General features: G+C 52.1%; 1 protein-coding gene, 1 long non-coding RNA gene and 1 other non-coding gene across 3 annotated transcripts in view; all 3 read right to left on the bottom strand.

Annotated features, from left to right (window-relative positions):
• Positions 1-5517, bottom strand: part of SEC14L1 (SEC14 like lipid binding 1) — a 40741-nt gene extending 35224 nt beyond the window's left edge. The window contains exons 1-2 of the mRNA XM_068209397.1: positions 5370-5517; positions 3166-3257 (exon numbers count right to left, since the gene is read on the bottom strand). Coding sequence (XP_068065498.1) covers positions 3166-3228 — 63 coding nt within the window. The 5' untranslated portion in view covers positions 3229-3257; positions 5370-5517. The remainder of the gene's footprint in view (positions 1-3165; positions 3258-5369) is intronic.
• A 12658-nt stretch (positions 5518-18175) lies between these two features.
• LOC137485321 (uncharacterized) lies at positions 18176-19527 on the bottom strand. Its single transcript, XR_011005270.1, has 2 exons — positions 19436-19527; positions 18176-18611 (listed from the first exon to the last, which is right to left on the bottom strand). It is a non-coding gene; the product is annotated as an uncharacterized lncRNA (long non-coding RNA).
• LOC137485488 (small Cajal body-specific RNA 16) lies at positions 19231-19385 on the bottom strand. Its single transcript, XR_011005332.1, has one exon. It is a non-coding gene; the product is annotated as a small Cajal body-specific RNA 16 (non-coding RNA).
• Positions 19528-21582: the final 2055 nt, after the last annotated feature.

Genomic DNA, 21582 nt, shown 5'->3' on the forward strand with positions numbered 1-21582 from the left:
ATAGTTTCATTAAAAGATTTGCATCTTAAGCATTATCTGGAGCCACACAACCTGCCAGCAGAAGGAAACCTTCAAGGGAAGTAGTTTATATTAGATTTTACACAGCTGGACTTTAATGATGAGGGAAGGTAGGAAGCTTTGAAGGAATGGATGTCCCAACTCTCTCAGAGCCTCAGCTCCTCACCAATCCCCAGCTGGGAGATAAGGGGTCATGCCTTAAGGATATTGTCATAGAGATGTATTAGGGCTCAACACATGAGTTTTAGATTTCAGTGCAGGAAGCATAACAGAGAAACTTATTTTCAACATCAATTTAACTCAGGAAAAGAATTTTGACTCTTGTCTATTTTAGAAGTCTTTATATCATAATTGCCTGCAAAATGCTTTTGTTTTGACAATCATGGCTTAGATCAAAGTGGAATTAAATTCAGTTTTTTATCTTAATATAGAGCTGCAGTCACCCTTAGCAGAGAACAAAGTTCCCTGGGAACACACTAGAGCTGCATGAATGGAATGCTGATTGTGATCCATTCTCCCTCAAGTACCTCTTGGAAACCCAGGAAGGGGAAAGTGGGCAAATTGGAAATTTGCACTATAAATGACCCACTCTGCAAGTGGCATTCTCTCAGTGGCTTCCAGAACAGAAGAATTAATGCTGATTTCTCTGTCTGAAGGCTAGATATTAGTTTGACTTAATGAGTTCCAATTTGCAATTGCAACACATATCATCCAGGGAATCTTCCCAGTGCACACGGGCTTCATTGGCACTGGTGAACTTCATTACTACTCCAGAGAAAGAATTACCTCTGGAGTTCCACAGAATGCCCAGGGAAGGGAGGACAACTGGCCAAATAAAATTTTAATAAGTACTCAGCACCGGAACACAAAGATGAGATCTCACACAAGAGACAGGCTAAAACAGTGATTTTTGTTAAGACAATTCTGCTGCCACACTGACCAAAGCTCTCTCCAGAGATATTTTACTGACAGATGAGTATCTCTGGGTGTGGGTTTAAACCTCTGCTTGAGGACACATTCTCTCAAGGGCTGGGTGCAAATAAAAGAGAGGGGCAAAGGAAAATCTAACACAACACATAATGTTAAGTCATTTCTTGGATGCTTTAAATCCAAGCCTGGTGTACGCCAGGCTGTTCCTCGTTTCAGAAGAGCTGCTGTCACTGTTAAAATAACATTACAGCACTTTCTTTTTGTTGAGAATATGCAAGGTAGTGCTTCCACTCAAGCGAGCACAGAATTTGACACAAGTATTCCTCCCAGAAACACTTCAACTTATGCAATCACTGTTCAACCAAGAGGAAACAGTAACAAAACAGTAACAAAAAGCATCGAGCTTGCATATACTGTTTATACTCCTCACAGATTTTGACTCACGGACTCCTCCACACACTTCAGAAAATTCTGATGGATCACCAGCAGAAATTTTACAAGCTTTAAAAAATCAGTAACAGCAGCAACATGGCAAGGGGAGGATGCACTCACATTCTGAACAAGTACAAGTGATAACCTACTGTTCTGACACAGACTAAATAAATCAGATGTATTATTGCTCAGCTAAACTTCCAGTCTCTGAAAGGATCCTGTTTGGCTGATTCTTTTTATAAGCATTCTTCTCCTCTTAGTTCACTTTTAATTTTTAACTTTTATCCTCGTTGCATACCTACTATAGGCTCTTGCTTTCTAAAGAAAAGTTTTACTGTAAGGGAAGACTTTATTAAATATTATTTTTCAGATATTATCCCCAAGACATAGAACAGTTTGAGAACTCTCAGTTAATATTATTAGTCAGAAGTGTTTCTAATTACACCCAGCAAAGCATTGTGAACAATTCTGTTATCAGCCTTTTGACTCAAAATATCCTTAAAGAAATAATTCGGGAAGAATTTTTGCCTTCAATTCAGCAGCAAGGTAAAGACTCATCAGTTTAGCAAACAGCCAGGGGATTTCATTTAAGAAACTAATTTTGGCTGATTGATCTAGGAGGCAGTATAACTTCATTGAAGGCTAAAGTTACACCATCAAATTTTACTGAGGGACCCCCTGAAGCCCAGCTGTCAGTGCTACTGAAGTCATAGAAGACCTTACACATATCACAGCTGGCTTCTTCACTGCTCAGCAAAATAACAACTCTGCCTTGAAGTGTCTGCAAGAGCAAGACCTACATGTGTAACACTGGAGGCAGCCTTAAGAATAAGATAAAAAGAAATGCAAGTATTCCCTGTAGAGTGATCTGATCCTTTTTTTGCCCTGTGACTGCAAAGGATCACTTCTGTAAGGAACCCTGCACTCCAAACCATGTGATCTATCCAAATATTTACACTATGAGCACTATTAAAACTCTCCTCTGAACCCATTAAACATAGTATTTTCAGCAAGTGAAATCAAACAATTATTCTTTAGATTACGGTTCACTTTTAACTGTTTTTATCAGGGGAAAGCTCCTTAATTGCTCTCTGTAACTCATAAGAGCCCCACAGCTGTGGTTTCAACCAAATATACTTTAAAATGTCAAAGACGTACTTCCACTCTGTTTTCTAAAAGGAAAGAAAAGGGAGGAAGTGGAGGAGAGAGAGAAAAAAAAGGGAACCTAATTAATTTTTTTTTTCATTACTATTTGTACCACTATCACACCAATTAGCAACATGCACCAAAAGGCTTTTTCTTCAATCTCTCTGGCCTCCCTACCAAGTTTTTTCTTCCCTTCCCTCAAAATGTTCCCAGAGTTCTTTCTCCCTTTTCATTCAGGCATGTCCTTGCTTTCATGGCTTTCTCTGTGCTCTCTAATCCTATAAACTCTACACTGATGAAGACACAACATAACAATGTTTCAATCAGTGTACATGACATTTCCTTCTGTTCTAGAAGAGTCTGCCCCCAGTAATCAACTCCCAGTACACTTCAATCCTACTTTTGCTCTAACTTCCAAATACATCTACAAACACTATCTAAACTTTGGCAGAAAAGGAGAGCACATCATGTTAAGAAAATATTCTGGGCACAGAAGAAACCATTGAAACACAGCTCTCATATTTTGCATTTTGTTTTCAGCTTTGTATGCTCTACAGTACCTATCAAACAAAGCCCAGCAAGCACTCAGCAACACAAGGAACTGTCAAGAAGGAAATTGCAGCAAAAATTAATACTTACAGCCATAATTAGCTCAAAAGGGTGTTTATACACCCGTACGGGGGACTGGTACTTCTGCACCATGGCTGCAGTTTAGTGAGATCAACTCAAACCTGAAAAACAAATTTTTAAAACCATCTGTCAGACGTAGGAAGCCATTTTCAATTCTCTCTTACAATTAGTCTGTGCGTGGTACCACGCTAGCAATTCCACAGGAAATCCTTCACAATTCCCTGACAACCTTTTTTAAGACCCAACAGGGGCCCTGAAAAGCTATATATATATACCATATATATATATATATTTCTGTCAGAAATGACTTATTTCTTCCAAAGACAAGATAAAATTAGCACATTTTTAGTCCACTTTTAGTAACAAATCTTCAACATATTTTATGACTCTTTGTCAGGATGGTGACACTTCCTGTGCTGCTGCTGAGAACCAAACACTGACACATCCCAGCGACAGGCACAGAAACATTTCCCAGTCCCCCAGCACAGTATGTGGGCTGCCCTGCTCAGAGCAGGGACAGGGAGAAAAAAAAAAACCCAAAGAAATACAGAAAGCACAAAAAGAGGTTAAAAAAAAAGTATTAAAAGTGCTTGTTTGCAGGAAGAAGGGAAAAAAATGGATTACAAAAGCACACTGATGAATCAAGGGCATTCCTTGATCATCTCTAGAAATACTGAAACTTTTGAGAGAGAAACTTATGAGATAGCTGGGGGGGAAAACTTCGAGAAAAATTCCACTATGCAGCCAGAAAAGATTCACTGGCAACACGGAGAGGAATTCATCCAAAGGCTTCGTGCCTGCTCTACCCAGCAAAGTGCTTGACCCGAACTCTCTCGACTGCAATTACGTTTATTGAAAAATCCTGGCAGTAGCACTCGCATATGAATCGCGGGCTGCGAGCCAGCCTCATTTTAGCGAGAAATGGGTTTGCTACAGCAAGTTCGCTTCGCTTTTCTGTCCGGAAGGCGCTGCGGGAGCGCTCCCGGCCCCGGAGCTGGGGCAGCGCGGCTCGGCGGCTCCCCGGCCCCGGCCCGAGCCAAGAACAACCCCCCGAGCCACAGGAAAGTTCTCCGGCATCCCAGCCCCGAGAAGAATTTACCCATGACTACCCCGCAATTTTCCTTGTAAAAAAAAAACACCTGAATCAGCACAAGCAGCCGCAAACCCTCTCTAATCCCCGGACAAAAAGAGTTACACAACAAAGAAACTCCGCGTTCCTCCCGCCGCGGCGGAACCGGGACACCCCGGGAGGGGACGGGATGGGGGGACACCTGTGACAGACCTGAGCTCTCCCGGAGGGATCCAGGACAGCCCGCGAGGGGACGGGACACCTGTGACAGCCCCGCAGCGACCGGGACACCGGCGACAGCTCCGCGCTGCCCCGGAGGGACCCGGGACAGAGGGACACCGGTGACAGCTCCGCGCTGCCCCGGAGGGACCCGGGACAGAGGGACACCGGTGACAGCTCCGCGCTGCCCCGGAGGGACCCGGGACAGAGGGACACCGGTGATAGCTCCGCGCTGCCCCGGAGGGACCCGGGACAGAGGGACACCGGCGACAGCTCCGCGCTGCCCCGGAGGGACCCGGGAAAGACCGGGAGGGGACGGGACAGAGGGACACCGGTGACAGCTCCGCGCTGCCCCGGAGGGACCCGGGAAAGACCGGGAGGGGACGGGACAGAGGGACACCGGTGACAGCTCCGCGCTGCCCCGGAGGGACCCGGGAAAGACCGGGAGGGGACGGGACAGAGGGACACCGGTGACAGCTCCGCGCTGCCCCGGAGGGACCCGGGAAAGACCGGGAGGGGACGGGACAGAGGGACACCGGTGACAGCTCCGCGCTGCCCCGGAGGGACCCGGGACAGAGGGACACCGGTGACAGCTCCGCGCTGCCCCGGAGGGACCCGGCCAGAGCCGCCTGCCCGGGCCGCCCGGAGCGCAGCGGCGCCGCCGGGACCCGCCCGAGGACCGCGACCCCCGCCCCACCATCGCCACCACCACCCGTACCACCACCATCATTATTACCACCACCACCACCACCATCATCACCATTACCACCATCCCCCATCCACCACGGGCAGCGCCGACCTCTCCTCGGGGCTCCCCGCAGCCAGCGCTGAGAGGAGCCGGCGGGGAGCGGGCGGACAACGGGAAAGTTGCCGCGGGGCTGCGGGGCGCGGGCGGGGGCCCCGGGAGGCTCCGCGCTGTCCTTACCGCTCGCAGCCGGCCGCGCTCTCCCCTCATGCCGCCGGGGCAGCGCCGTCCTGCGCGGGAGGGGCGCGCGCGCCGCCGCCCGTCGTTGGCGGTGCCGGGCGGGGGCGGGCCCGGCGCCTGCGCGCTGCCGGGGGCGGGGACGCGCGGGGCGCATGCGCGGTGGGCGGCGGGCGTGAGGGAAGGATGGTTTGGGTGGGAAGGGATCCGAAAAGTCGTGGAGTTTCACCTCCCCCCTGCGCGGGCAGGGACAGCTTACACTAGAGCAGGTTGATTCGAGCACTGTCCAGCTTGGCCTTGGACACTTGCAGAGCCACAGCTGCTCCGTTCCACCGCCTCACCGCCCTCACAAAGAAGAATTTCTTCTAAATCTCTAATCACAGGATCACGGGATCAGCTAGGATGGAAAAGACCTTTGAGATCACCGAGTCCAGCCTATGACCTAACACCACCTTGCCAATTAGACCATGGCGCTAAGCGCCACTTCCAGTCTTTTCCTAAACACCTCCAGGAATGATGAGTAAACAAACCCAAACCTCCTCTCTGTCAGTGTGAAGCCATTCCCCCTTGTCCTGTCACTACCTGTCCTGATAAATACTCTTCCCTCCATCTTTCTTGCAGGCTCCCTTCAGGAACAGCTGGAGCTGAGTCAGGGCAGGTTTAGGTTGGATTTGAGGAACAGTTTTTCACCCAGGGGGTGGCTGGGCACTGGGACAGGCTCCTCAGGGAGGTGGTCACAGCACCGAGCCTGTCTGAGATCAAGGAGCATTTGGACAATGCTCTCACGTGGTGGGATTCTTGGGGTGTCCTGTGCAGGGCCAGGAGCTGGACTCGATGGCCCTGCTGGGTGCCTCCCAACTCAGCAGATTCTGTGATTCCGTGATTCTATACTGGAAGGCGGCAATCAGCTCATCCCGAAGGCTTCTCCAGGCTGAACAATCCCAGTTCTCCCAGCCTTTCCTCATATTGGAACTGCTCCAAACCTCCAATCATCTTGGTCCAGTCATCACAGGTCCTGTGCAGGAGCCCCAGAGTATTCCAGGTATTCCCACCTGAGTGGAGCAGAGGGGCAGAGTGCCCCTCAAACACACAGAGCCACAGACACACACCGCGGCTGCAGGAGGGCATGGACAGCGGGACATGGCACCTCCTGCAGGTACCTCCCCTGCCCTCAGCCCCCTGAGCATCCTGTGGTCCCACACCCCTCGTGGCTCCCTCGGTTCGGGGCTCTGAGGGGTTGTGGGTGGGTTTCAGGCACCATCAAGGGCAAGGTCAGCTTAGGGCCATGGCACAGCACGGTGCTCCAGGGCCACGGGCAGCGGGATCCAGGGACCCACCTCGGTCACTGCTGGAGCATCTTTCCACTTCTTCTCTGTCTCTGAAATCAGCCAGCATTCACCCAGCTCAGGGTGTTTGCAGTCTGGGATGCCTCAAAAAGCTCTGTCTCACACCATGTGTGGTTTAAATGTGATGTACTAAAAGCAAAGAAGTACAATTGTGGTTTTTACAGTACCAGGGTATCACAAACAGTGTTAAAATAAGGAGTGGAAAGTTAAGAACCCGTGTCTCTGCTCCCTTCACCAGCACGATTGAGACATTTTGTTTACCCACAATATCTTTTATTAATGGCTCACTCCCTCAGAATGTAAATCTACTAAAATTCAGAGTCATGTCCTGACATTTAGATGCAATTATTTCCCTAGGAAAGCTGAATTTGTGGTTACCACTAATGAGGGATTAAGCTGCCGTCCTTTCTTATACAGACCTTGTGTCTTTTTAAGTTAGTCAAGCATAGCCTCTTGTCTGATCTGAACTAGTCCTTACAAGAAGTTTTTTAATGTTGAGAAACTGCTCGGCTGAATCTCATTTCTGTCGTGGCACTTGGCCAGTTGCCTTCATATAGCTGGAATTAACTAGTTAACTGTAATTAGATTTAGTTATCTGATTGATATTCCATGCCATTATGCCTGCAACATCCTTTTCCTGCTCTGAAAGCCTGAGATATTATCCTACTGATGTAGCAGGGTGAGGAATTTACGCCCACTCAGATTCCTTTTTGTTCATAACATTTCCCTCTTTGGATTCTGGGCAATGTTTTAATTCTTACTGTCTGCCTCTATTCTACTTCACCAAATGGCCAGGTAACCAGAAAAGCTTTATTTGGATTTTTAAAGGTATTTGGAGTTTACCGATAGAGTGAAAATCCATAATTTAATGTCAAAATCAATCTTAGTCTCAGCTGTTTTCTGCAGAAATAACAATCTTAGCAGGATAGACAAAGAAGAGGAAAGTAATATAGGTTTAATTTTTTCTGCTGTTGTTTATTTTCCTGATACATCTTCTCTTATGGAAGCTCCAGCCATGCATCGTTAGGAGGAATATAATGAATAAATGTGTGGGTGAAATGTTTCAGGAAAGCTGTGAGGCATGCTGGAGACTGAAGCCCAGAGGACACAGGCTGAATGTGCAAACCGTTCCATATTTTCAGAAAATCAGGAACACAGCCTGCTAGATATGAAGGGAAGTTTGGCCGTAGGGAGGTTATGCAAGGTCGGTCACTTCCCTCCATCTGAGCACTTTCCCTGGACTGCATTCCTCCATGTTATGAACTTCAGTTACACAACTCGAAGCAATTGTTATCTTGATTCAGGCAATATTGCCATGGAAATTAATGAGAACTATTGGTAGTCCATCCTTTACTATTAGTAATAACTAACTGCAAGTGCAGTTGCTGGGGAGCAGTGCAGGACTGATGCATATGAGAAGACATTCAAAATGCCTCTCAGCCGTGCTGGAATGCAGCTCAAACTCCTGGAATTTCAACAGGCAGGAACTTGCTCTGGTTTCTTTCCTTTGCATCCCAGGCAGTGAAGAAAAGTGAAGCGATCCTGACTTCTTACTGTCCATGAAGTCTCATCTTCAGAGCTGTTGTACTAAAGAGAGGAGATTGTCAGCAGTTCAAGACAAGAGAGAATGTGTTCACTCAAGGTCTTGCTGCTAAGCTGTATATTTATTAAAATACGTGGAAAAGGGATGAGAGTTTGGGTTCAGACACACTGAAGTGCTTCAAGAGCTATTCCATCACAAATCAGTCCCGTCTGAGTCAGTGGAATTTTTTATGTACTGCTGGCTGCATTGAAATAAATACCTCCTTCCTAAACTTTCAAAGGCATGGAAATGGTCCCAGATGATAACACTGTCAGCATGATGGAAATAATAATAAGCATGATGAGTGACAAACAGTTAATGGAACAGAGTTGTGCCCTGGGGACAGTGATTCGGGTTTGCACAGTTTTTATTTAATGCATCACAGGTATTTCTCTAGGTGTCACCATTTTTGCTTTCCCTTGTCAGTCTAGGGAGAGACAAACTGCTAGAGCTGGGTGTGAGGATGTGTGAACTCCTTCACCCCTCTTCTCTTAAAAGTAGCTGTGACCCCCAGGTTCAGCCCTCCAGACACAGACCTGGATGTGCCCATCCACTACAGTTGTACATATTTTTGTAAGCTCCCTGGACAGCCCGTACTGAGAAAACAGTGAACAGAAGGAAAAATTTCTCCATGTATCTCTGGAGATCTTAAAGCCCTTTATGATGGCAGGGAAGACACTAATAATCCCAATATGCAGTATAAATACTGAGGCTCACAAAATGCCATAGGGTAAGTCACACAGTAAGTCAGTACGAGAATGGAGACCAGAGCTCCTCACTCCCTGGGTGGTTCCCTTATTTCCAGATATTATTTCCTGCCTTTTAGCTCTGCAGTAGTTTTCCATTATTCACCAGATTGGAATAAGGGTTAAATATCTCCAGACTGGCCTGTGTTCAGAGAGGGGATGTTAATGTACAATACCTAGAGGGTTTTACATTCCGTGATGAGATTTTTATTCAGGATTAAACCAGCCTTAGTTTACTGTAGTTTATCACACCATAAGTGAAGATATATTAACCTTATACCACTATTTGATTTATCTGAGTTTTCCCATAGAAAAGCCTTAAATGACCTTGTAGACTGGAGCCCTTTATTTCTTGATGCCACAAACAGGCAGAAACATGTTTTTTCCTGTCTTCTCAAGTGACTGGTAGGAAAATTGAATTGTAGCCTGGGAGCTGGCCAGGGACACCAGCTGCCAGGGCTCGGAGTCCAGCAGCTGACATCAGAGCACCGGCCCCATTGACAGCAAAGGTTACGCAGACAAACATTAGCAAATAGGACCAAGTCCTGATTCATAAAATAGATGAGTCGGGATGAGCATGGCTCGTGTCCCAGCCCTTATTCCCAAGCTCTCCCTGCAAAGCCTGGACCCATCCAAGGCTCCCTGCCTCGAGTTCTGTGTCACTGCTCTGGAGCTGTGTGATGCTAAAACAAAAGTGAGCAGGTGGTGCAGGGGGGGCTGCTCGTACAGAGATAATTAAATGTGAGGAGCTGGTGGAGTGGATACTCTGGGTGAAGAATCAGATCCAACATTTATTGCAATACCTGTGTTGGATGTTTGTAACACCTAAAAGCCTGATAGCACTGTTTCCTGGGGGGACTGTGAGGAGCAGGGGGTACCCTCTGGGGCTCCCACTGGCTTATTTTATCCCTTAGACATCAGGAGCTGGCACAGGTTAAAGAGAAGTCACCCCCATGACCTTTTTTCTAGTAAAGGAAATAAAGGTATAGGGAATAAAGGGAAAACCATTTGGATAATAATTAAATTGCTGAGGTGTTTTATTGATGCTAAAGATGTCAAGCTCATACTATAGGGAGCTGGAGTTGTGAGTGAGGAAGGGTTCGTTGGGCTGTTGAGAATGCCCAACTTTTCTACTTGCCTTTGCAAACAGTTTTGTGTCTGTGTGCCTGGGAGCTGCCTGGTACCTGCCTTCCAGGGAACAGCCTGTTTCCAGTTGTCTCTTTGAATGACTTAAAGCACTGCTAGGATCTGATCACTCATTTCTTAGAAAAATAGGAGTCTCAGCCAAAGGCTCACAGAAACAATGAGTAAATTTCCTATAAAAATAAAAACAAAGGCTGTTTACCATCCCTCCTTTTAATGAGTCTGACAGTACAAATACTCTCAGCTGCTTCAACAAGCACTGAATCAAGCTGCTGGGTCACTCACTGGAGACTTTGTCCCTGTGTGCCTCTAACATGTTGATAATTTTTTTTTTTTTAATACAAGAAGAGTAATAAGAAATAATTGCTTACTATTTAAAGTATTGCACAAATCCATCTTCTTTTAAAGGACACACTGACTCTGGGTCTGCACCCTGTGGGCAAACACAGCACCTTTCAGTGGAGCTCTGTCAGGACAAGTTGCCTTTGTGACTGCTGCTCCTCCAGCATCACAGTGCCTGTGTCTGTACAGCTTATTCCTGTGCCTGGAGGAAAACGAGGCATTATGAGGCACTTGCACACCAAAATAACTACCAGCATTGCTATTTCAGGGTTTATTTTTTAACTTGCAGTCTGTGGATCAGGCCTGTGCTGGCAGCCTTCGTCCACGCGTGTCTCAGAACTTGAGAAACTCAAGTTCTGTGACGCCGTTTGCAGACCCCAGAAACGCCGCTTATCGTCTCTGATCAGCATCATGCTTTGCATGAATTCCGGTCCTGTATCCAAGGCAATCTCATTATTTGCTATACACGCTCGATCTGCTGGCTAATTTCTTTCTCCTTCTCACGGGGGAGGAACCTTCCTGTGCTCCACAGGCATGCCTGTGTTTAGGAGATTGAAGAAAGCAGGCAAGACGCATGAAAAATGTCACCCCATGGCGGCGGCAGCAGCCTGAATGGGAGCACAATTCCGAGACAGATGTTCCTTGCAATTGAATTGTCTGTGTCAGTGACTGCAGAGTTCAGTTCCAGAGAGGTGTGAGGCCGAGGGCACGGCCGAGCAGAGGGCTGGCTGCAGCCGGGGAGCTGGCACAGTGCAGGCAGCAGCTCTGCTGATTCTGACACGGCTGCAGCATTAATCAGTCTCGGCCTAGAGCACTGCTGGCTGGCTGTCCTGGAATTAATTTGGCTAATGTAGCGCGTGATGGAAAGCCACGTTTGCAATCTCTTTGCCAGGCAAGGCTGGACGGATTGATAGCATCCTCTGTCCCTGGTTAAGAGAACTCACAGCAGAGCTCCACTGAAGGGACACCCTCTGAGAGTGTGGCTCCATCCCCCGAGGGCTGAGAGAAAAGATGTTTAACACCTCCTGGCTCTGGTGATTGTCAGAGGGAGCCTGAGGAGACAGGGAAGACATTGTCACAGGGGTGGCCCTACAACCCCTGTGCAAGTGGGAGGTGTCAGAGTTTTTTCTGAGGGCAGGTTTCAGTATCAACCTCCAAATAACTTGTTTTGACAAAGGGGATGGTCTCCAGCACAGGATGCCTATTTGCTGTCATGGTTACAAGCTGGTGGCTACAGACTAATGTGTGACCAATAAGTATTTAAGTTGTCTAATGAACAGCTGTTTGATTTGCTTTTGGTCACAATCAGGCTTTCATTGTCTGAAATGCCCCCAGACAACTCCCTGGACAGAGACTGGAAACGAGCCCAGTGCTTTCCTTGTGCCCCATCCCCAACACCCCCCACCATGCACCTGGGCCCCTGTGGGCCTTTGCTGCACCACTTCTGTGGGGAGCAAGAAAAGAGAGTGTTATGAAGCACCCACGAGGAGGCAAGAGGCAGGTGAATATGACAGTGGTGGCAGAACCAGCCCAGCAGAGCCTCCAGAGAAGCAGAGGACAAATCTGCCCAGCAGCTCACCCAGAGACGACATCCAGCTTGGAAAGAAGATGGGGGTGCACAATAGACAGGATGATATGGAGACCATCACCTACCCACCAGAGCTCCAGCCAAATTAATTTTATGTCACAGTCAGCAGGAAAGGACTTTTTGAGAGAGGCTGAGCATGCCTTTACCAGCAACCACTCCGTGAGATGCCCTGGGTGAGCAGCTGTGTGCCTCCCCTCCCCACCACTGCACTGGCACGTTCAGGAGCACAGAGAGAACTGGAGCTGATTGCAATAAACCCATTAGCACATGGATGTGAGCCACAACACGGCACTGTGCAAACTAACCCAGAAGAACATTTGCAATGTAGGCAAGTTAATTGCCAAAAATAACCCCCAACCCACCCTGGCTGCTGCGCTTTGCCATGGGAACAATATTGTGCATGTGATCACATTCAGCAGGGCACAAGCAGCCTAAGGGTCTTTTTACATTCGGCTTGAAAAGGCTAAAAATAGACCCCAAACCACATTCCTTTTTTGCATTGCCATCTCCTCTGCCTCTTCCTATTCACTGGCAGTTTTACATGCAAAGCAGGATTTGGGATCCAAGGCCCCATAATTAGACTCCAGCCTGGCAGCTGCAAGTGGAACAGCTGGAGGTGTTATTTTTACGGGTTATTAATTGACTCCATGAAAGCCCAGCAAACAGAGCCAGCGAGCTGCAGTCCGTAGCCACATGACAAGGTCTTAGTGACAGGAAAAGATAAAATAAAAGAGAGAACGCAGAATCCTAAAGCCGATTAGTTATAGCTATTTCTCCAAAGCTAAATATAGGGAAAAAATCCTCTCCCATGTTCAGCTCCATCGGTGGAGATGAGAAAGCACAAGGAAGGAGATAGACAGAAATTTCATTTTTCACGTAAACCCCCATGGGTTGCAGAGAGAAACTGCTGCTTTGGTGACACTCCCAACACTTCAATCCAACTGTCCCTGGCAGCTCCCCCCGAGCAGCCCTTTGCTCAGCACTCACAAGTGCAGCTGCACTTGCTCCAGCCTCACTGCACTGGGCAGGGGAATGACCCAGGGAAGCTCTCGGTGCCATCCCAGCACCCAGTCATGGCCAGGCTGGCACAATCCTGGTGCCTCTCTGCCAGGCACAGGGTGAGCCTGCAGAGCCCCTCAAAGGGGCTGAACCACCCACAGTGCCCCAAAACAAAGCAGGACAGAGCCAGGAGTCTTCTTGCCTCCAAGTCTCCTTCCTCCCTCCCTTTCCTCCAGCTGGGCACAGATGAGGCTTGGGGTCAGCTGAAGCCACCTGGGGCCAGAAGAGAAACTCCTTATCAAGAGCTGGAATAAGGAAAGGCTCTGGGTGCTGACAGCATGAGGGGATGGGATTGGGTCATCACCTCTGCAAAACCTATTGTACATCTAAGACCTCAGGGAAAATATAATAGGCAACTCCAGCAGAGGTGCTGAGAAGCTGGGAAACTGGGAGAGCATTTCAGATTTATGGGAAATTAATTTAGCCCTAGTCTGGGTGCTGACAGCAAGGCCCTCTCCCCAGGACAGCCCATCTTGCTGGCCCAAGCTGTGGGGTCTTTGTCAGGCCTCAGGTTTAACTGCTGAAAATAAATCAGAGTTGTACAGCAGAGGGTGAAGCAGCACCTCTCCCAGAGCAGAGTGCCAGAATCCTGGCACTCAGCATCCCCTGTGCTGGCAGTCAAAGGGGAAGGGAAGTGGAAAGGCTGCTGCTGCTTGGAGGCCAAAACTCAGCCCAAGAAAGCCCCTTCCTCATCAGGAGGCAGGACAATCCCATTTTCCACAGCTCCAAGACAGGGATTTCTTCCCACTATCATCACCCACACAGCAAGAGAAGCACCAAACTCCCATTCCAGATGTGTCTTCACAATTAGAAGAGGGGGATATTTCTCTCTAACCTCCATCCTTGACACTAGACACCCCTCTGGGTGGGTTTGGGGTATTTCCAGCCCCTCCCATATTGCCAGCTGCACAGGCTCTGTATCTGGAGACAGCTGAGGGAAACGCATGTTTTGTAATGTCACCCTCTGGAGACCATTTCTGTGATAACCAATCCCCTCAGACATCCCTTCAACACGAGTGTGCCCTCCTGGCCCAAACCCACCCCTGGGCTTGCTGCCAGGGCTGTTTGCCACTCCAGCCTGGCACTGCTGGGACTGTCCTTGGGCACGAAAGCTCCTCTTCAAATGCCTCTCCTGCCTCGTGCTGTGAACTGGAAAGAGCTGTCAGAGCTCCTGCCAGGGGCCAGCACTTCATTCCTGTAGGATGGGGCTGTGGGTCAGGCCTTTATTTGCAGCACAGTCTGCCTGCCCAACCCCTCCAAAACAGAGCAAGGCCATGGGGCTTCCAAAACTTGGGTTTCATACTGTGATGGAGCCTTTCCCCAGGCTGGGGGTCCCCCAGGAGCAGAAGTGCCAGGGGCAGAGGGACAGCCCCAGAATAGGGTTGCCATGGGGCAGGCAGGGCTGGGTATCCAACCTCAGGGCTACAGGGATCTTCCCCTCACCCAATACTTCAGCCCAACCAGGCAATTGCTCTGTGTCTGACAACACAGCAGCTGAAACCCCCCCACTGCAGGAGAGAAACCAAACATGTAACAGAGACAGCTGTGGTTCTGCACGGGCCCTGTGTCCCTGTGGTGCTGCACAGAGCCCCTCTCCACTCCCTTTAACCCCAGCAGGTGAGCTGCAAGCACACTGCCACAGCAAGGGAGCTCAGCATCACCTGTGTGACCCTGCTCAGGCCTGGGGAGGTGCATGTTGCTCCTGCATCCACAGGTGTGCCAGTCCCACGTCTCCCCAGGCTATGTTCCCTGGTAAGGCTCAGTCTGTGCCATCTGGGCTACCATCACACCTCTCCACAAGATCCAAAGCCGTGGTTGCACAGGGATAGACAGCACTTTGGGGACAGCAGGAGGGGAGGAGGCTTTTTCCAGGGGGTGTCACAACCACAGGTGACGGTGCTGGAGAGCAGAGAGCTGCTGGCAGCTGCCAGGGTTGTGAAAGTCTTTGGCCTTCATGGTGTGGGATGGGGATTTGGAAGCAAAGCACATCAAGTGAGCTGAAGAGAGCGACATTTTCCTTCCCAGCTGCTCCATCTGTGCCCACACAGCCGGTGGGATGACTCTGTGCAGCTAATGATGCAACGTGATTAGTAAACAAATCATGCATTTGCACCAGGAAACAAAAAAAAAAAAAAAAAAAAAAGGAGGAAGAGGAGAGAAAAGAAAACTAGTCACATTCTGGGCTGGCAGCACGCAGCAGTGAGCTCTTTAAAAATCTGCTGAGGAAGGCACTTGCACAGCACATGGTTTGGGCAGATCAATGAAGCTGCAAAGCAGCCTGGCAGGCACACAAATCCACTTTCTAATGAAATTTACAGCAAGTGGAATATAGGTCACTACTCGGAAGCATTCAGTTTATTCCAGGCAGCTTTTAAAATATTTAAGAAATAGCTGTCAAATTAAGCCTGCTCACCTCTGACTGCAAGGTCCAACTTGGAGCCATGACAGATTTCTTAGCTATGGCTTAAAAAAATATATATATTTTAAAGCTTTCTTTGCTTGCCCCCTCCCTTCATCACCACAGCACAGTGATTGGCATCAACTCCTGCCATGCAGTGCTCTGCTGGGCGCTGGGAGTTCTGAGGATGCTCAGGCTGTGCCCAGCCTCATCCTTCCCCAGGGTCAGGGCAGTGAGACACCAGACGTGTCCTTCCTGCAGCCTGTGCCCAAAGGACTTCAGCTGCTGCTGAAGGAAGAGCAGTGCTAAAAACAGACCTAAAACAGCTCTCGAGGGAACAGCTAAAAGCAGCCTCTTAGCAGAGGTGAGCCTTCACCAGGGCTGACTGATGCCAAGTGGAAGGGTCTGGTCTGCACTGTGGATTGCCAGCGCTATTCCCAGATGTCACACTCCAAGAGAGCTGTCAGAGCACCTTCAGTGGGTGGTGGAGGGAGAGGAAATGTGGCAAACAGGCAGTTCTCTGGCTGTTTACCCAGCAGAAGTGGCCACAGCCGTCAACCTCCACACTCACAATTCCTGCAGAGATCAGAGCAGGCCAGACATTTCTGCTTCCAACAGGGCAAAGTTCAAACCCTTACGTAACACAGGCAGTGGGACCTGATGGCTGCCTCAGCTTAAGGTCCAGCCAGGCACAGAGCTCAAAGTTCTTCCAGCCTCAGCACAAACCAGGAGCAGAACAGGGGAGAGCAGAAGGCAGCCCTGGAGCGGGGCCAGGCTCAGTGCAAGGGGAGACACCACAGGCACAGCCAGGCCCTCTCTGGGCTGTGCTCTGGAGGAGAGAGAGGTTTCCCCATAGCTCACCAACCTGCCCCACCTTGGCAGCTGCCCTCACCTTGTTCCCCACAGCCTGTGCATCACCCTTGCTCACATGGGACCTGCTCCCCTTCCACAGGGTCTGACCAGATCCCAGCAAAGCCCCAGCGTTTGGGATTTGGCCTGGCTGCAGTTGAGGCATAACACAGGTGCCCGTGCAAACACCTCTGCCTCCTTCCTCACTATACACATAAATATCCATTTCATGCTCAGCTGATGGAGGATTTGGTTGGCTGGGTTATGATCCTGGCTGCTGCTCCACAGCTGGCTCTGCACCAGGAGCTGGCACCGGGGACACGGTCTCTGACCTCCCTCCCATCAGCACTCCTGGCAGTGGATGAGCACACCAGAGCACACTCACACACCATCCCTGTATTCATCCTGGCCCTTCTTCCACCTCACTGTCTCTCCTGACAGAGTTCCATGTCCATCCCTGCAGCTCTCCTGCCCCTTTTGCTCCATTCCTTGTCCATAGGGATGTTACTGAGTCTGGAAGAAGTGATCCCAGCTCTCTGGGACCCCTCATCCCTCTAGGGCATTTACTCATAGGATTCCTCCAAGAAGGTCCCTGGAGAGGCCAGTTAGCTCTTCCCATGCCCAGAGCTCTAACTGGACATCCCTGGCAGCATGCAGAAGCCTCAAGCCCTCCTGACACCACAGAGCTGCACATCCCACCTGCCTGTGGGAGCTGCTCCTCTCCCAGATGGATCCAACTCCAAAATGTCTGCAGGCCCACACAGCACCAGCAGCTGGAGAGGAGCCTGTGTTCCTCCACATGCCCAGCCACAGCATCACCTACTCACCCAGCCAGCCAGCTCTCCTCTGGGTGCTCCCTCCGGCACTGAGTGCTGCAGCAAGGATCCTTCTGCTCAGGATTTTGTTCTTAATGAGACACTTGGAGGCAGTATTTAGCAAGGAAGAAATCCTACACCTGGCCAAGGAGCCAACCTCGAGCTGAGCAGCACATCCTACAAGCACAGGGAGCACACACAGCCCAGCAAGCAGCACGGGCTAATGGAATTTCACAGCACACTGGTGTTGGGCTTGGCTTGGGAAGGTTGCAAAGCAAGTGGAAATTCCCTCCAGGAAGGGAAATCTAGGAGCCAGGCTCTTGTGCAAGTGAAACATTTGTCCTTGCTGTTTAGATACATTTTTCTCCCCAAGAGAAAGGAGAAGGAACTTGGAATGTGCAAGCTGTCCCTCCAGAAAACCTTGTCCAGGAGCTGGGCACCACCTGATCCAGCCTCCAGCAGAAGTGCCTCCCCTGCACACTCCAGCTGCTCCTCCTGGTGCAGGCTGGCCAGGGACATGCCATGGAATGCTCCGAGCCCGGCTGGCAGTTGTGTAATGCAGCCTGGGCTGCTGCCAGGGCACACAGCAGGGATCTCCCGAGGGATGCAATCCTGCCACGGCCTCGCTGCCTGCACATCCGATAAGAGAAAGGCTCCCAGTTTTCCCATTTCCGCGAAAACAAAGGATTCTGCGGAGCTCCACACCCTCTAGTGGAGGTGGGAGCTCGGCACACCGAGATAATCCCAAATCCCACAGCAACGCCGAGCTCAATTCAGGATCCGACTGCCTGACAGCTCCCCAAGCAGGGCTGGGCACTGCACATCTGCACGGTGTGACAGCGCCGGGGACAGTGCGGGTGTCACTTCTGCACAGCCACCTGCAGCAGGTAAACACCTGCCTACAGTGTTCAGGCACAAAAGGATTAAACAAGAAGAAAGTCAACTTTGAAAAACTGATTTTATTCATGTTCACCATCCAATTAGGCACAACTGCTTTCTACAACCTACAGGAAAGCTGGAGGGGGACTTTTTACAAAAGCATGGAGAGCCAGGACAAGGGGGAATGGTTTCAACAGGCACAGGGAAGGGTTGGATGGGGTATTAGGGAATTAGGGAGGGTGGGGAGGCCCTGGCACAGGGCACCCAGAGGAGCTGCGGACATATTCAAGGCCAGGCTGGACAGGGCTCGGGGCAACCTGTGATAGTGGAAGGTGTCCTTGCCCATGGCAGGGGGTGGAAGGAGATGGTCTCTATGGTCCCTTTCAGCCCAAACCCTTCTATGATTATTCTGTGATAACCCAAAAAGACCACACAGGTATTACCAAACTGCAAGAGCAGCTCTCACCATCCCGCAGAATCACCTCTTGGTCCAGCCACCTGAAAATAAATAACCAAGATGTCCAGCCAGGAATGCTAAAGCCAGAGCCCCCGACCTACACACACCCATCTCCTCTGGATCAGTGTTAACTGAAGCATCATTCCACCCCAGCTCTCCCAAAAATCCTTCCCAAAAATATCTCCACCACAAGGACTTCCAGGGCCAGATCACCCATCCCACAGCAACGACAGACTGGAAAAGCACTTGTTGTTTTGGCAAGGAATGTTTGCCAGCAGCCGGATCACTGCCAGGTTCCCAGCACAGGCCTTCCCCTCTCCCTTCCCACACCTGCCAGGGCACACAGTCCCCTGAGGTGTCCCCAGGTGAACCCCCTGCTGCAGGAGAGAAACCAGACATGTAAACAAGAGAGCAAAGTACACAACTTCCAACGAAGCCTTACATCTGCTCAAGTGCAGAAACCACCTTATCACTATTCCCTGCTACGTGGGAACAAAGTTGCAACTCAAACAATATCTAGTGATAAATCAAGTACCCAAGTTCTCATTTCCAAACCTGAGAGAGCACCAGTTTGATTTTGCAAAACATTTTCAAAAGAAGACTCAGTACACATTAAAAAACCCCAATCGAACCCGTTTTTCCTCGGATTAGGGGTGCAGCTGTTGTATGCAGTATCATACATGACCATCAAAATGCTTCATGAATGTTCACACCTGTTACTGCACAGGTGAGCCCAGCACGGAGCCCACCTGGGAGCTGCTCTCGGGCACGGGTGAGGCTGGCTGGTACCACCCAGCAGCCCTTCCCCAGCCCACAGACCCCGTACCCCTGCCCAGGAGGGGCACACGGGGCTCCCAGGACTCACCTGCTGCTCCCTCACCTCAGGGAATGGAAGCACTGAGTCCCACCCCTGTCACCATCTGTGGCTTCTCTGGGGCTGAGCCCCAGCAGCAAACCCTGTGACACACGAAGTTCTGGGACACTCACAGCAAAAGCAAAGTCCTGCTCTGGCTGCTGGCCCTGGGGCTGGTCCTGCAGCCCCCTCCCCACCACACAGCTCACTCCTTACACCCCACTCAGCTCTCCCCCTGCTCGCCCACCCTGCTGTGGGCCCAACACCTCCCCAGGGAGCAGCCACACCCCGGGGTTGTCCTTGCACAGCACCCCAGCCCTCCTACCGACCTCCTACGCAGCCCCAAAGCCCCCAGAGACCCCAAACCCTGCGACCCCTAATGCTCCAGCCCCACAAATCCTGCCTCCCCCAGCCCCCACTGCAGCCCCTACATGGCCCCCAGGCTCTCACTAGCCCCCAACATCCCCCCTGCAGCCCCACACCCACCCCCTAGCCCACCACAGAACCCCACACCCTGTGCCCCAGGCCCTCAGTACCTTCACTGCATCCCAATCCCCCCAAACCCTGTCTGCCCCGGCCTCCCACATCGTCCTCCAGCCCCACTGCAGCACCCCCAGCACCCCCACACCCTTCCCCCCGTACCTCAATACCAACCACCCTGCATCCCAAAGCCCCTGTGCACCCCCGCATCCAGCCGCCCCCAGCTCCCCCCAAACCTCCACACCCCGCACTCCAGTACCTCGCTTCCCCCCCACTCCGCACCCCAAACCCCGAGTCCCCCGTGTCCCCACGCCGCCCCCAGCCCCTGCTTAACCATTACCGCCCCTCCTGCACCCCACACTCTGCCCCCGGCCTTCACTACCCCCAGCGCTCCAGACCCCCCCACTCCATCTCCCGCAGCCCCCTCCCCGCACCCAACACCCCACTGACCCCCAACACGCCCGCCATGTCCCCCACTCTCCCTCAGCACCCCCGTGCCCGCCGTGTCCCCCACTCTCCCTCCGCACCCCCGTGCCCGCCGTGTCCCCCACTCTCCCTCCGCACCCCCGTGCCCGCCGTGTCCCCCACTCTCCCTCCGCACCCCCGTGCCCGCCGTGTCCCCCACTCTCCCTCAGCACCACGCGGCCGGAAGCGCGGCCGGAAGGGCCCCGAGAGCAGCCGCGGGCCAGAGCGCCGCGCGGGGCACGGCCCGCCAGGGACAGCGCCCTCGTACGGCGGGAGCTGGGACTGCAGCGGCGGCCGGGACCCTCCGGGAACGGGACGGGAACGGGAGGGGAACGGCCGGGAACGGAGCCCGGGAACGGGACGGGAACGGCCGGGAGCAGAGCCCGGGAACGGGAGGGGAACTGCCGGGAACGGAGCCCGGAAACGGGACGGGAACTGCCGGGAACGGAGACCGGGAACGGGAGGGGAACGGGAGGGGAACGGCCGGGAACGGAGCCCGAGAACGGGACGGGAACGGCTGGGAACGGGAGGGGAACGGGACGGGAACGGCCGGGAACGGAGCCCCGGCACGGGACGGGAACGGCCGGGAGCGGAGCCCCGGAACGGGAGGGGAACGGCCGGGAGCGGAGCCCGGGAACGGGACGGGAACGGCCGGGAACGGAGCCCGGGAACGGGAGGGGAACGGCCGGGAATGGAGTCCCGGAACGGGAGGGGAACGGCCGGGAGCGGAGCCCCGGAACGGGAGGGGAGCGGCCGGGAATGGAGTCCCGGAACGGGAGGGGAACGGCCGGGAACGGGACGGGAACGGCTGGGAACGGAGCCCGGGAACGGGAGGGGAACGGCCGGGAGCGGAGCCCGGGAACGGGAGGGGAACGGCCAGGAACGGAGCCCGGGAACGGGACGGGAACGGCTGGGAACGGAGCCCCGGAACAGGAGGGGAACGGCCGGGAACGGAGCCCGGGAACGGGACGGGAACGGGAGGGGAACGGCCGGGAACGGAGCCCCGGAACGGGAGGGGAACGGCCGGGAACGGAGCCCGGGAACGGGACGGGAACGGGAGGGGAACGGCCGGGAACGGAGCCCCGGAACGGGAGGGGAACGGCCGGGAGCGGAGCCCGGGAACGGGAGGGGAACGGCCGGGAGCGGAGCCCCGGGAATTGCAGGGGGCCGTACGGGAGCGGAGCCCAGCGCTGTGGGCCTCGGGAGCGGCAGAG

The sequence above is a fragment of the Anomalospiza imberbis genome, chromosome 19 (assembly GCF_031753505.1).
Source record: "Anomalospiza imberbis isolate Cuckoo-Finch-1a 21T00152 chromosome 19, ASM3175350v1, whole genome shotgun sequence".
NCBI lineage: Eukaryota > Metazoa > Chordata > Aves > Passeriformes > Viduidae > Anomalospiza > Anomalospiza imberbis.